Source organism: Loxodonta africana, chromosome 16, assembly GCF_030014295.1.
Source record: "Loxodonta africana isolate mLoxAfr1 chromosome 16, mLoxAfr1.hap2, whole genome shotgun sequence".
Taxonomy (NCBI): Eukaryota; Metazoa; Chordata; class Mammalia; order Proboscidea; family Elephantidae; genus Loxodonta; species Loxodonta africana.
In genome coordinates, this window is record NC_087357.1 from 51,875,257 (window position 1) to 51,891,024 (window position 15,768).

The 15,768-nt window shown below is 37.1% G+C and overlaps 1 protein-coding gene across 17 annotated transcripts in view; it reads right to left on the reverse strand.

Moving 5' to 3' along the window:
• Positions 1-15,768, reverse strand: part of PCDH15 (protocadherin related 15) — an 853,216-nt gene that overhangs the window by 502,419 nt on the left and 335,029 nt on the right. For all 17 annotated transcript variants that reach the window (XM_064269614.1, XM_023546967.2, XM_023546966.2 and 14 more), the window contains one exon: positions 15,591-15,761. In XM_064269614.1, coding sequence (XP_064125684.1) covers positions 15,591-15,761 — 171 coding nt within the window. The remainder of the gene's footprint in view (positions 1-15,590; positions 15,762-15,768) is intronic.

The following is a 15,768-nucleotide window of genomic DNA, read 5'->3' on the forward strand; positions in this document are numbered from 1 at the left end:
CAGTAGTGCTTGCCACACTATTCTTAGTTTAAAATACTAATGTACATTGAGAATCGCTTATAAATATATATGTATATATAATCCCAATTAAAAAATGTCCACCTCTTGTCTGTCAGTTTGTCCTACTGTGGTGGCTTGCATGTTGCTGTGATGCTGGAAGCTATGCCATTGGTATTTTAAATAACAGCAGTCACCCCTGGTGGACAGGTTTCAGCAGAGGTGCCAGACAGAGACAGACTAGGAAGAAGGATTAGGTGGTCCACTTCTGAAAAAACTGACCATGAAAATGTTCTGAATTTCAGCAGAACATTGTCTTATGTAGTGCCTGATGATGAATCTCTCATGTTGGAACTCCCTCAAAATACGACTGGGGAAGAGCTGTCTCCTCAAAGTAGAGTGGACCTTAATAACATGGATGGAATTGTTTTCAGTTTGTCCTACTGAGGTGGCTTGACTCAAAATGAGATGAAACAGTGGCAAACATCCACTCGTAATCAAAATGTGGAATGTACGAAGCATGAATCTAGGAAGATTGGAAGTTGTGGAAAAAAAAAAAACAAACAAAAAAACAGAACACATAAAGATCGATATCCCAGGCATTAGTGAGCTGAAATGTACTGGTATTGGCCATTATGAATCAGACAATCACATGGCCTACTATGCTGGGAATGACAAATTGAAGCGGAATGGTGACACATTCATTGTCAAAAAGAACATTTGAAGATCTATCCTGAAATACAACCCTGTCAGTGATAGGATGATATTCATATGCCTATTATGAAGATCAGCTAATACAACTACTACTCGTATTTACCCACCAACTACTAATGTCAAAGATGAAGAAATTGAAGATTTTTACCAACTTCTGCAGTTTGAAATTGATCAAACATGGAATCAAAATGTATTGATAATTACTGGTAATTAGAATGTGAAAGTTGGAAACTAGAAGAACCTGTAGTTGGAAAATATAGCCTAAGTGTTAGAAACCACAATGGAGATGGCATGATAGAATTTTGCAAGACCAACAATTTATTCATTGCAAATACCTTTTTTCAACAATATAAATGGTGACTATTTTTATACATGTGGACCTCACCAGATGGAATACACAGGAATCAAATCAATCACATCTGTGGAAAGAGACAATGGAGAAGCTCAATATCATCAGTCAGAACAAGGCCAAGGGCCGACTATGGAACAGACCATCAATTGCTTGTATGCAAGTTAAAGTTGAAGCTGAAATTTGAAAAAAAAAAAAAAAAGTCTACAAGAGCCAAAATATGACCTTGAGTATATCCCACCTGAATTTAGAAACCACCTCAAGAATAGATTTGACACAATGAACACTAATGACCGAAGACTAGACAAGTTGTGGAATGATATCAAGGGCATCATATATGAAGAAAACAAAAGGTCATTAAACAGACAGGAAATAAAGAATAGATCAAAGTGGATGTCAGAAGAGACTATGAAACTTGCTCTTGAGCATAGAGTAGCTTAAACGAAAGGAAGAAATGATGAAGTTAGAAAGGTGAAAAGAAGATTTCAAAGGTTAGGTTGAGATGACAGAGTAAAGTATTATAACAAAATATGCAATGACCTTTCCCTTTTGGAAGAACATACTCAGCATTTCTCAAACCAAAATATCAAAGAAAAAATTCAAGCCTTGAGTTACAGTATTGAAGGTTTCTTTCTTTTTTTTTTTTTTTGGTTTCTTTTATATATATATATATATTTTTTTTTATAGTAATTTCTATTGAGCTTTAAGTGAACGTTTACAAATCCAGTCAGTCTGTCACATATAAGCTTATATACACCTTACTCCATACTCCCACTTACTCTCCCCCTAATGAATCAGCCCTTCCAGTCTTTCCTTTCGTGACAATTTTGCCAGTTTCTAACCCTCTCTACCCTCCTATCTCCCCTCTAGACAGGAGATGCCAACACAGTCTCAAGTGGCCACCTGATACAAGTAGCTCACTCTTCATCAGCATCTCTCTCCTACCCATTGTCCAGACCCTTCCATGTCTGATGAGTTGTCTTCGGGAATGGTTCCTGTCCTGGGCCAACAGAAGCTTTGGGGACCATGATCGCCGAGATTCTTCTAGTCTCAGTCAGACCATTAAGTATGGTCTTTTTAAGAGAATTTGGGTTCTGCATCCCACTGATCTCCTGCCCCCTCAGGGGCTCTCTGTTGTGCTCCCTGTCAGGGCAGTCATCCGTTGTGGCAGGGCACCATCTAGTTCTTCTGGTCCCAGGATGATATGAGTCTCTGGTTCATGTGGCCCTTTCTGTCTCTTGGGCTCTTAGTTATCGTGTGACCTTGGTGTTCTTCATTCTCCTTTGATCCAGGTGGGTTGAGACCAATTGATGCATCTTAGATGGCGGCTTGTTAGCATTTAAGACCCCAGATGCCACATTTCAAAGTGGGATGCAGAATGTTTTCATAATAGAATTATTTTGCCAATGGACTTAGAAGTTCCCTTAAGCCATAGTCCCCAAACCCCTGCCCTTGCTCCGCTGACCTTTGAAGCATTCAGTTTATCCCGGAAACTTCTTCGCTTTTGGTCCAGTCCAGTTGAGCTGACCTTCCGAGTATTGAGTATTGTCCTTCCCTTCACCTAAAGTAGTTCTTATCTACTAACTAATCAGTAAAAAACCCTCTCCCACACTCCCTCCTTCCCCCCCTTGTAACCACAAAAGTATGTGTTCTTCCCAGTTTATACTATTTCTCAAGATCTTATAATAGTGGTCTTATACAATATTTGTCCTTTTGCCTCTAATTTCGCTCAGCATAATGCCTTCCAGGTTCCTCCATGTCATGAAATGTTTCAGAGATTCGTCACTGTTGTTTATCGATGCGTAGTATTCCATTGTGTGAATATACCACAATTCATTTAACCATTCATCCGTTGATGGACACCTTGGTTGCTTCCAGCTTTTTGCTATTGTAAACAGAGCTGCAAAAAACATGGGTGTGCATATATCTGTTCATGTGAAGGCTCTTATTTCTCTAGGGTATATTCTGAGGAGTGGGATTTCTGGGTTGTATGGTAGTTCTATTTCTAACTTTTTAAGAAAACGCCAGATAGATTTCCAAAGTGGTTGTACCATTTTACATTCCCACCAGCAGTGTATAAGAGTTCCAATCTCTCCGCAGCCTCTCCAACATTTATTATTTTGTGTTTTTTGAATTAATGCCAGTCTAGTTGGTGTGAGATGGAATCTCATCGTAGTTTTAATTTGCATTTCTCTAATGGCTAATGATCAGGAGCATTTTCTCATGTATCTGTTGGCTGCCTGAATATCTTCTTTAGTGAAATGTGTGTTCATATCCTTTGCCCACTTCTTGATTGGGTTGTTTGTCTTTTTGTGGTTGAGTTTTAACAGAATCATATAGATTTTAGAGATCAGGCGCTGGTCGGAGATGTCATAGCTGAAAATTCTTTCCCAATCTGTAGGTGGTCTTTTTACTCTTTTGGTGAAGTCTTTAGATGAGCATAGGTGTTTGATTTTTAGGAGCTCCCAGTTACCTGGTTTCTCTTCATCATTTTTGGTAATGTTTTGTATTCTGTTTATGCCTTGTATTAGAGCTCTTAACGTTGTCCCTATTTTTTCTTCCATGATCTTTATCGTTTTAGTCTTTATGTTTAGGTCTTTGATCCACTTGGAGTTGGTTTTTGTGCATGGTGTGAGGTATGGGTCCTGTTTCATTTTTTTGCAAATGGATATCCAGTTATGCCAGCACCATTGTTAAAAAGACTATCTTTTCACCAATTAACCAACATTGGGCCTTTGTCAAATATCAGCTGCTCATATATGGATGGATTTATATCTGGGTTCTCAATTCTGTTCCATTGGTCTATGTGCCTGTTGTTGTACCAGTACCAGGCTGTTTTGACTACTGTGGCTGTATAATATGTTGTAAAATCAGGTAGAGTGAGGCCTCCCACTTTCTTCTTCTTTTGTATTGAAGGTTTCTACGGGCAAAATTTTGAGTGACACAGGGAGCATCAAAAGAAGACAGAAGGATCACAGAGTCACTATACCAAAAAGATTGGTTGACCTTCAACCACTTCAGAGGGTAGCATATGAACAAGAACCCATGGTATTGAAGGAAGAAGTCCAAGCTGCATTGTAGGCACTGGAGAAAAACAATGCTGCAGGAGTTGACAGAATAATAATTGAGTTGTTTCAAAAAATAAATACAACACTGGAAGTGCTCACTCATCTATGCCAAGAAATTTAGAAAACAGTTACCTGGTCAACCAACTTGAAGAGATTCATATTTGTTTCATTCTAAAGAAGGGAGATCCAACAGAATGCAGAAATTACAGAACAATATCATTAATATTACACGGAAGTAAAATTTTGCTGAAGATTATTCAAAAGGGTTGCAGCAGTATATTGACAGGGAACTTCCAGAAATTCACACTGGATTCAGAAAAGGATGTGGAACAAGGGATATCACTATTGATGTTAGGTGGAACTTGGCTGAAAGCAGAGAATACCAGAAAGATGTTTACCTGTGTTTTATTGACTACGCAAAGGCATTTGACTGTGTGGATCAGAACAAATTATGGATATTATACCTCAACATAAAGAAAACAAAATTCTCACAACTGGACTATTAAGCAACGTCATGATAAATGAAGAAAATATTGAAGTTGTCAAGTGTTTTATTTTACTTGGATCCACAATCATGGCCCACGGAAACAGCAGTCGGGAAATCAAATGACATAGTTCTTTGGGCAAATCTGCTGCAAAAGATCTCTTTAAAGTGTTAAAAAGCAAAGATGTCACTGTGAGGACTAAGTTGAGGCTGACCCAAGTACTGGTATTTTCAATCACCTCATGTGCATGCAAAAGCTAGATGCTGTTTAAGGAAGACTGAAGAAGAATTGATATTGTTGAATTATAGCATTGGTGAAGAGTACTGAATATACCATGGACTGACAGAGGAACAACAAATCTGTCTTAGAAGAAGTACAACTAGAATGCTCCTTAGAAGGAAGGATGGCGAGACTTTGTCTCAAGTATTGTTGACATGTTATCAAGGAACAGTCCCTGGAGAAGGACATCATGCTTGGTAAAGTTGAGGGTCAGCAAAAAAGAGGAAGACCCTCAATGAAATGGATTGGCTGCAACAATGTGCTCAAACATAGCAAGGGTTGTGAGGATGGCACAGGACTGGGCAGTACTTCCTTCTATCGTACACAGGGTTGCTATGAGTTGGAACTAACTCGACAGCCCCTAATAACAACAATAAAAATGAAAATATATGCATATATATTCATGTGACTGTATGATATATATAATGTCTAGTATATTTTATAGTATATAAATGTATATGATTATAATAAATAATTATATACCCAAATATATACATACTCTTTAAGTATGCATATTTGTGATTACCATACTCATTGCCAACATGAGGGCAAGAGCCATGCTTATTCATATTTATATCCAATGCATAGGTGCAGAATATATCTTGAAATATGATTTAATGAGTTAATTCAATACATTTATTGAACACTTACTATACGAATCCAACTGTCTATGCATTACAGTATAATGACAAACACGCACATGAACAATTCGTGGTCAAGCAAAAGGACCAGATAAACAGCTATAATACGATAAAAATTTCAATATTCATAGTAAGAATATATGGGGACACAGAGAAAAACTGTTAATTTTGTGGAGCTATCTTTTTTTTTTTTTAATCATTTCAGGTCCATTGAGATGAATCTTAAATAACAAATACAAGGTTTGTATATGAAACAAGGAAACCCTGGTGGCATAGTGGATAAGTGATATGGCTGCTAACCAAAAGGTCGACAGTTCGAATCCACCAGGCATTGCTTGGAAACTATATGAGGCAGTTCTACCCTGTCCTGTGGGGTTGCTATGAGTCAGAATTGACTTGACGGCAACGGGTTTGGTTTGGGTTTTTTACATAAAACAAACTAGAGCAAAGGAAGGGTAAGGCTCAGGGAAGTTTAGGAACATATCCAAAACTCTCTGTGTCTAGATAGTTTGCATTATGAGAGTCAGAAGAGATGAGTCTAGAAAGTAGTCAGACAAGAAAATGTAGGATATGCTAAAAGCCTTAGGGTTTATTTGGTAAATGGTGAAAAACATTGAAGCTTCTTATTTTAAACAGCAAAATATCAAATCAGTATTGTATTTCAGAAAAATAACTTTGGCTTCGGTTGGATGGTGTTTGTAGGTAGGAAAGACTGGAAGCTGGGGATCCAGATTTGAGAGTATGATTTACATGGCTATTTTGGCAGTAGAAATGGAAAGTAGTAGAATAGGTAACGCAGAAAGGGTCTTTAAAACTGATGGAGTTTGGGATAGGGTACATTGAATTCTAAGTCTAAATCAACAGTGGACCCCAAAGGTAACAGCAGGTAACATGAAAGCAAGTATGGATGCATTAGAACACATTATGGAGGATAATTAAGGCATCTATGGAAAATACAGGTGGAAATATCCAGAAAGAGTGAGAAATGTAAGCTTGGAACTCAGGAGAGATTTCCAGTCAAAAGGTAGATCTGCAACATATAGATCATCCCTAATAGTGTAAAAAAGAACTCATTGATGTAGATTCGATCAATCTTGGGAAAACTATAGTGAGATAAAAGTGTAAAGTAATAAAAAGAAAAAAAAAGAAAGAATAGAAAACTGAAAAATACCTAAAATTTACGAATAATCTATATCTATATAATTTTTTTTTTAATTTTTATTAAGCTTCAAGTGAACATTTACCATTCCCATCAGTCTGTCACATGTAGGTTTACATACATCTTACTCCCTCCTCCCACTTGCTCTCCCCCTATTGAGTCAGCCCTTTCAGTCTCTCGTTTTGTGCCAATTTTGCCATCTTCCCTCTCTCTCTATCTTCCCATCCCCCCTCCAGTCAAGAGTTGCCTACACACTCTCCCGTGTCCACCTGATTTAATTAGCTCACTCTTCATCAGCATCTCTCTCCCCGCCACTGACCAGTCCTTTTCATGCCTGATGATTTGTCTTCGGGGATGGTTCCTGTCCTGTGCCATCAGAAGGTCTGGGGAGCATTGTCTCTGGGATTCCTCTAGTCACAATCATACCATTAGGTGTGGTCTTTTAGTGAGAATTTGGGGTCTGTATCCCATTGGTCTCCTGCTCCCTCAGGAGTTGTCTGTTGTGCTCCCTGACAGGACAGACATCGATTGTGGCTGGGCACCAACTAGTTCTTCTGGTCTCAGGATAATGTAGGTCTCTGGTTCATGTGGCCCTTTCTGTCTCTTGGGTTCTTAGCTGTAGTGTGACCTTGGTGTTCTTCCTTTGCCTTTGCTCCAGGTGGGTTGAGACCAATTAATGTATTTTAGATGGCCGCTTGTTGGCATTTAGGACCCCAGGCGCCACAATTCAAAGTGGGATGCAGAGTGTTTTCATAACAGAATTGTTTTGCCCATTGACTTAGAAGTCCCCTCAAACCAAGTTCCCCAGACCCCAGCCCCTGCTTCGCTGACCTTTGAAGCTTTCATTTTATCCCGGAAACCTCTTTACTTTTAATCCAGTCCAATTAGGCTGACCTTCCTTGTATTGAGTGTTGTCTTTCCCTTCACCCAAAGCAGTTCTTATCTACAGATTGATCAATAAAAAGCCCTCTCCCTCCCTCCCCCCTTTGTAACCACATAAGTCTGTGTTCTTCTCCGTTTTTTCTGTTTCTCAAGATCTTATAATAGTGGTCTTATACAATATTTGTCCTTTTCCAACTGACTCATTTCGCTCAGCATAATGCCTTCCAGATTCCTCCATGTTATGAAATGTTTCAGAGATTCGTCACTGTTCTTTATCGATGCGTAGTATTCCATTGTGTGAATATACCACAATTTATTTACCCATTCGTCCGTTGATGGACATCTTAGTTGCTTCCAGCTTTTTGCTATTGTAAACAGAGCTGCAATAAACTTGGGTGTGCATATATCTGTTTGTGTGAAGGCTCTTGTATCTCTAGGGTATATTCCGAGGAGTGGGATTTCTGGGTTGTATGGTAGTTCTATTTCTAACTGTTTAAGATAACGCCAGATGGATTTCCAAAGTGGTTGTACCATTTTACATTCCCACCAGCAGTGTATGAGAGTTCCAATCTCTCCGCAGCCTCTCCAACATTTATTATTTTGTGTTTTTTGAATTAATGCCAGTCTAGTTGGTGTCAGATGGAATCTCATCGTAGTTTTAATTTGCATTTCTCTAATGGCTAATGATCAGGAGCATTTTCTCATGTATCTGTTGGCTGCCTGAATATCTTCCTTAGTGAAATGTGTGTTCATATCCTTTGCCCACTTCTTGATTGGGTTGTTTGTCTTTTTGTGGTTGAGTTTTGACAGAATCATGTAGATTTTAGAGATCAGGCACTGGTCTGAGATGTCATAGCTGAATATTCTTTCCCAGTCTGTAGGTGGTCTTTTTACTCTTTTGGTGAAGTCTTTAGATGAGCATAGGTGTTTGATTTTTAGGAGCTCCCAGTTATCTGGTTTCTCTTCATCATTTTTGGTATTGTTGTGTATTCTGTTTATGCCCTCTATTAGGGCTCCTAGGGTAGATCCTATTTTTTCTTCCATGATTTTTATCGTTTTAGTCTTTATGTTTAGGTCTTTGATCCACTTGGAGTTAGTTTTTGTGCATGGTGTGAGGTATGGGTCCTGTTTCATTCTTTTGCAAATGGATATCCAGGTATGCCAGCACCATTTGTTAAAAAGACTATTATTTCCCCAATTGACTGACACTGGTCCTTTGTCAAATATCAGCTGCTCATACGTGGAAGGGTTTATATCTGGATTCTCAATTCTGTTCCATTGGTCTATGTGCCTGTTGTTGTACCAGTACCAGGCTGTTTTGACTACTGTAGCTATATAATAGGTTCTGAAATCAGGTAGGGTGAGGCCTCCCACTTTCTTCTTCTTTTTCAGTATTGTTTTGCTTATCCGGGGGTTCTTTCCTTTCCATATGAAATTAGTGATTTGTTTCTCTATCCCCTTAAAGTATGACATTGGTATTTGGATTGGAAGTGCGTTATATGTATAAATGGCTTTTGGTAGAATAGACATTTTCACTATGTTAAGTCTTCCTATCCATGAGCAGGGTATGTTTTTCCACTTAAGTATGTCCTTTTGAATTTCTTGTAGCAGAGTTTTATAGTTTTCTTTGTATAGGTCTTTTACATCCTTGGTAAGATTTATTCCTAAGTATTTTATCTTCTTGGGGGCTACTGTGAATGGTATTGATTTGGTGATTTCCTCTTCGGTATTCTTTTTGTTGATGTAGAGGAATCCAAGTGATTTTTGTATGTTTATTTTATATCCTGAGACTCTTCCAAACTCTTCTATTAGTTTCAGTAGTTTTCTGGAGGATTCCTTAGGGTTTTCCATGTATACGATCATGTCATCTGCAAATAGTGATAGCTTTACTTCCTCCTTACCAATCTGGATACCCTTTATTTCTTTGTCTAGCCTAATTGCCTTGGCTAGGACTTCAAGTACGATGTTGAATAAGAGCGGTGATAAAGGGCATCCTTGTCTGGTTCCCGTTCTCAAGGGAAATGCTTTCAAGTTCTCTCCATTTAGAGTGATATTGGCCGTTGGCTTTGCATAAATGTCCTTTATTATGTTGAGGAATTTTCCTTCAATTCCTATTTTGGTTAGAGTTTTTATCATAAATGGGTGTTGAACTTTGTCAAATGCCTTTTCTGCATCTATTGATAAGATCATGTGGTTTTTGTCTTTTGTTTTATTTATGTGATGGATTACATTAATGGTTTTTCTGATATTAAACCAGCCTTGCATACCTGGTATAAATCCCGCTTGATCAGGGTGAATTATTTTTTTGATGTGTTGTTGGATTCTATTGGCTAGAATTTTGTTGAGGATTTTTGCATCTATGTTCATGAGGGATATAGGTCTAAAATTTTCTTTTTTTGTAATGTCTTTACCCGGTTTTGGGTTGGGTAGTATTCTGTCATTTTCTATACTTTGAAATACCTTCAATAGTAATGGTATTAAGTCTTCTCTGAAGGTTTGGTAGAACTCTGCAGTGAAGCCATCTGGGCCAGGACTTTTGTTTGTTGGAAGTTTTTTGATTACCGTTTCAATCTCTTTTTTTGTTATGGGTCTATTTAGTTGTTCTACTTCTGAATGTGTTAGTTTAGGTAGGTAGTATTGTTCCAAGAATTTGTCCATTTCTTCTAGGTTTTCAAATTTGTTAGAGTACAATTTTATGTAGTAATCTGATATGATTCTTTTGATTTCATTTGGTTCTGTTGTGATGTGGTCCTTCTCGTTTCTTATTCGGGTTATTTGTTTCCTTTCCTGTTTTTCTTTAGTCAGTCTAGCCAATGGTTGATCAATTTTGTTAATTTTTTCAAAGAACCAGCTTTTGGCTTTGTGAATTCTTTCAATTGTTTTTCTGTTCTCGAATTCATTTAGTTCAGCTCTAATTTTTATTATTTGTTTTCTTCTGGTGGCTGATGGGTTCTTTTGTTGCTCACTTTCTATTTGTTCAAGTTGTAGGGACAGTTCTCTGATTTTGGCTCTTTCTTCTTTTTGTATGTGTGCATTTATCGATATAAATTGGCCTCTGAGCACTGCTTTTGCTGTGTCCCAGAGGTTTTGATAGGAAGTATTTTCATTCTCGTTGCTTTCTATGAATTTCCTTATTCTCTCCTTGATGTCTTCTATAACCCAGTCTTTTTTCAGGAGGGTATTGTTCATTTTCCAAGTATTTGATTTCTTTTCCCTAGTTTTTCTGTTATTGATTTCTAGCTTCATTGCCTTGTGGTCTGAGAAGATGCTTTGTAATATTTCGATGTTTTGGATTCTGCAAAGATTTGTTTTATGACCTAATATGTGGTCTATTCTAGAGAATGTTCTATAATTTTTTTTTATTTTATATGTAGATATATATACAAGAGGAGTGATTTGGTTTGAAACGAAAAAAAGACAACAACAAAAAAAACCAAAGATATCAAAGGTTAAAGGGTAGAAACTCAGATAAAGAGCCATCAAGGTAAGGAGAAGAATCAGTAGGTTTTTAAAGACTTGAGAGAAGAGAGTTGCCAGACTGCAACACATTTAATGAAAGTATGAGTCAAGAAGAAATTATAAATGTTGTAAAAAAAAAACACTGAAAATCACCACCACTCTTCTAATAACTGAGAAAGCTTCACTGAAGGGCTGATGGAAAAACATCATAAATAAAGCAGAGGAGCTATCTTTGACAAGTACATGAAAACCTGACTTATAACAAAGATTGCAGTGAAGGTATTTGTGACTAGAGATTATTGGGACTAAACCCAAAGCTTTAAAAAGGAAGAGAAAAAAAATAGGGCGTGGATTCTGGCTATTAGAAGAGTATGTCTGGTAAGCAACTAGTACTGAAATACTGAAAACCACATGCTGCAATAAATATACACAGTAAACACATAGATAACATGCCAATATCTCATACCACTTCTTTCCAGGGGAAAATAACTCACCAAAAACAAACCAAGAAACCAACCAACCTACCAAACAAGTATATAAGAAACAAAAAATACCAAACCTGTTGCTGTTGAATCAGTTTTGACTCATAGCAACCCTGTAGGACAGAGTAGAACCGTCTCATAGGTTTTCCAAGGCTCTAATCTTTACAGAAGCAGACCGCCACATCTTTCTCCTGTAGAGCAGCTGGTGGATTTGAACTGCCAACGCTTCAGTTAGCATCTAAGCTCTTAACCACTGCACCACCAGGGCTCCTTAAACAAAAGTATATTACTGTTCAAATAAAGAAATATGTAAGAATTTACTGTGTCTTTGTAGAAAACAGAGATGCTTGGCCCCTATATTCTCCAAATTCTCCAGGTTTTTTCCATAATACCAGACAATCTCAATCTTACATGCATAATAACTTTAAGATAGTCAGAAACTGAGAATAAATTTGCATAATAATATATTTTGGAAGGATTTTATCTTACCCTAGTCGCCTAGGCTACTCAGTTAGCATACAGTTTGTCTATTTTAGGGTCCAGTTAGACAATATTTTGTTGTGATCCATAAGACTTTCATTGGTTAATTTTCATGAGTGGATCACCAACACTTTTTTCCTAGTCTGTTTTAGTCTGGAAGCCCCACTGCAATCTTTCCACTAAGGGTGACCATGTTGGCATTTGAAATACCAGTGGCATAGCTTCCAGCATCATAGCAACATACAAGTCACCACTGTACAACAAACTGACAGGAGAATATAGTGCTGAAAGACGAGTCAGCTAAGTAGGGAGGCACTAAACAATAGTTGTAATAGTTGCAACAATGGACTCAAACATACCAATAATCATGAAGATGGCACAGAACCAGGCTACATTTCATTCTGTTATACACAAGGTAGCCATGAGTTGGAGCTGGCTCAGCAGCAGCTAACAGCAACACGGTCCAGTCAATATTTGTTGAAATAATGAATAGATAACAGTTAGCACAGGATTACTGACTACTTTAATTCTCTTGGAACACCAAATTTATTTATTTTCATATTTAATGTAATATTAATCTTAGTCTTTGTAAAGATAGTTATTGCTGGAGACAGCTTTCTATAGTAGAAAAGTATATATAACTACATGTATATGTTTATTTAAAAACATGATTATTTAATTTCAATATATAGTAGGTTTTATTTTTATTATATTCTAGTTCATTAGTTAAATACTACACTACACTATCATTCTTTAAGTTTCTAAGCTGATAAATTCTTCATGCATTGTATTGGGGTTAAGAATGGTCTCTCAAGTCAAGAATACCACTGAGATAATTGGCGGAAAATTTCACATCAACACAGAAGGTGAGCAGGTGTCAAACCTTTCAAAATTTGAAGAATTAGTTCAGGAAAGGATTAGCAAGTATGTAATTAGAGTCATCACATCCTGTTTAGCTGACACGAATGGTTAGTTCTCTCTATGTGAATAGCAAGATCTTACTTATTGTAATTTGCAGCTATTTTTTTTTATATAAAGGAAAACAGAAAAACAAAATAAAAATGAAAAGACAGAAATAAACAGCAATTTATATGTGAAACTACAAAGCTAACTCAAGTTCTTAGTATTAGTAATCCGGAGGGAATCCAAATGGCAATGTCAAAAATAGTACATGAAAACATGGTTCCAGTTCTATGACTGATTTTATTTTCCAAATATTGCCACAATTTTTTTCTTCATACTCTCTTCTTACAATGTAACTGGGTGCTCCACCCATCAGGAGGCAGAGTCTGTATTCCTACCCCTTGAATCTGGCAGAGGTTTCATTACAACTGAAGTAACACTATGCAATTACAGGGCTAGTTCATAAAGGTGATACAGCTTCTATTTTTCTCAGGTTGTAAGAGGTGACGCAGTTTCTGCCTACTTCTCTTGGGAAGCTTGCTTTTGGATTTCAGTACCTGGCTGTGAGGAAGGCCAAACAGCCTCTAAGAGACCCACATGAAGTGGAAATGACGCCACTATTCCATAGCCTTGGCTGAGCTCCAAGCCAACTGACAAAACTAACATTCTCAGCACTTAAGTAAATCGTCCTTAAAGTGGCACCTGGCCAACAGCAAGATGCCTCAGCTGATGATGTGTGGGTCAGATATTAGCAGTTTCCCCAAGTCCTACCAAAATTGCAACTTTATGAGCAAAATATTGTTGTTGCTTTAAACCCTAAGTTTTGTGGTTTGTTATGTAGCAATTGACAGAACAGGTATCTAATTCACCAAGTAAATATACTTAATTTTCTTCTACATGACAATAAAACTATGCCTCGTAATGCATAAATATGTGCTACAATTAGTTAAATGAATAGCGCTAGAACCCTCTTGTGTCACAGATGTTAAGGAATGGCTCAACCATATTAAAAAAGCAGGGAAGAAAAAAATCCCATGCTTAAGCAAAGCAACATTCAAAATAGGACAGTCATCTGTCTGTATGTGGTTATTACAATCCATTATAAATGATGAGGGAATCAATATAGTGACTATAATATAAAGTGACCTCTTTAAAGCTAAGCATATCTATTAGCCCAATTTTGAGTGTGTTGGAAGAGAAATCAACTGATTCTTTATAAAAACAAAATCAATATACTCTGCTTCTCAAGCAGCAGACTGTTTCATCCTTGTCTTCTCGCAGTATATCAGTAAATTCCCACACATTTCTTCAGATTGATTCATTTAACTGAATTATTATAGTACCAGTGTATACCTTCTCTTGTCTCACTGGCATGCCAGCTACATAAAATACACAGGAATATAAGTTAATACTAAAAATAATATATTTTCCTTCATATTTCCAGTTAAGCCTTTATAAAGAAAAAAAATTTATGTTCATAATCTTTAATACTCTTCTTTTTGAAATTGAATAAAATGGTGTTATGACATATAACTAGGTAAACTACATCTGTTCATACAGATAAGTTTTGCATTGCCCCTTTTTGCATGCAGTATTACTTATTATCCAAAATTTATAATTTCTTCCTTACATGCACATAACTTTTATTCTTTTTTTCCCTCCAGATTTTTTTTGTTTATGCCAATCAGTTAGAGAACCTAGACTAGCAAAAGTCATTCTCAAGTTGCTCTTCAGATCTATTGCTGTTGAGTCCCTGAGTGGTACAAAAGGTTAGTGCTCTCAGCTGCTAATCAAAAGATTGGAAGTTTGAATTCACCCAGAGGTTAGAAGAAGAAAGTCCTGTTTTATTTTTAAAATCCAAATAGAGGACCCCAAAACACAACTCACACATGATTTGAAAAATAATCACGTATCTCTCAACAAATTTTGGCATTGCAAGGCATGTTACTAACTCAGGGAGCAGAACGTTTTCAAGAAAAATGGCGGATATTAGTTAAATGGTTGGCTTCCAGGAATTAGACTTCTCTTAAAAGCCAATTAATATTTTCTATTTAAGGCTGAAATTAATATTTTAGCTTTGGCAGGATATCTTTTTGACTTATAACTCTTTATTTTTAGGTATACATATTTATCATCTAGGGAGGATCAAAGTATGAATTCCAAGTTGACAGCAATTTATGACTCCATTAGCATTAAACATGCACACACACAGAGATGCAGAACCAAGTACAGAAAATATGTATTCACGCCTCACCTTTGTGGTTGACTCCCACCTCCAAACAGTGAAATTTAAAATCTCCAATAACATTTCAGAAGTCTAAGGGGCTAAAAAGTATCCTGTATTGGTGTCCTTTTTGTGTATCCTCAGATTTAGGACTGCATTTTTTAAGTATGAATTGAGGGAAACACTGCAGTTATTTCTTGGAGTTTCTTAGAATATTTTGGCAACTGAACTCTGTTGTGATTTATAGGTAGAAAAAATAATATAAGGTGATCAATATCAAAAGACTCGTCCTTCAGGACATACTTTCTACTTTGTAAATGATATAAGTATGCACAGTGACCAAAAATTTACCACAATCACATAGTGAATTTTGCTGTTCTCAGTCATTTGATCTGCAAAAAACTTAAATAGGATCCTGTTAGGGTTAAAGAGGTAGAAGCAAAGGAGAAAAGATGAGAATGTATTTACCGGAGTTCTCAACTCAGGGATGGTGGCTTGGTAGGTGATTGGGCGACAATCACGAGTGCTTGGCACGAGAACACAAGGCAGAAACATTGGCCCCAAATCATCTCCATCCAGAACATCCACTGTGAGGGTGGTGGTGGTGGTTCGTCGTTCATTCAGATTTTGTGCACGGTCCTGTGGG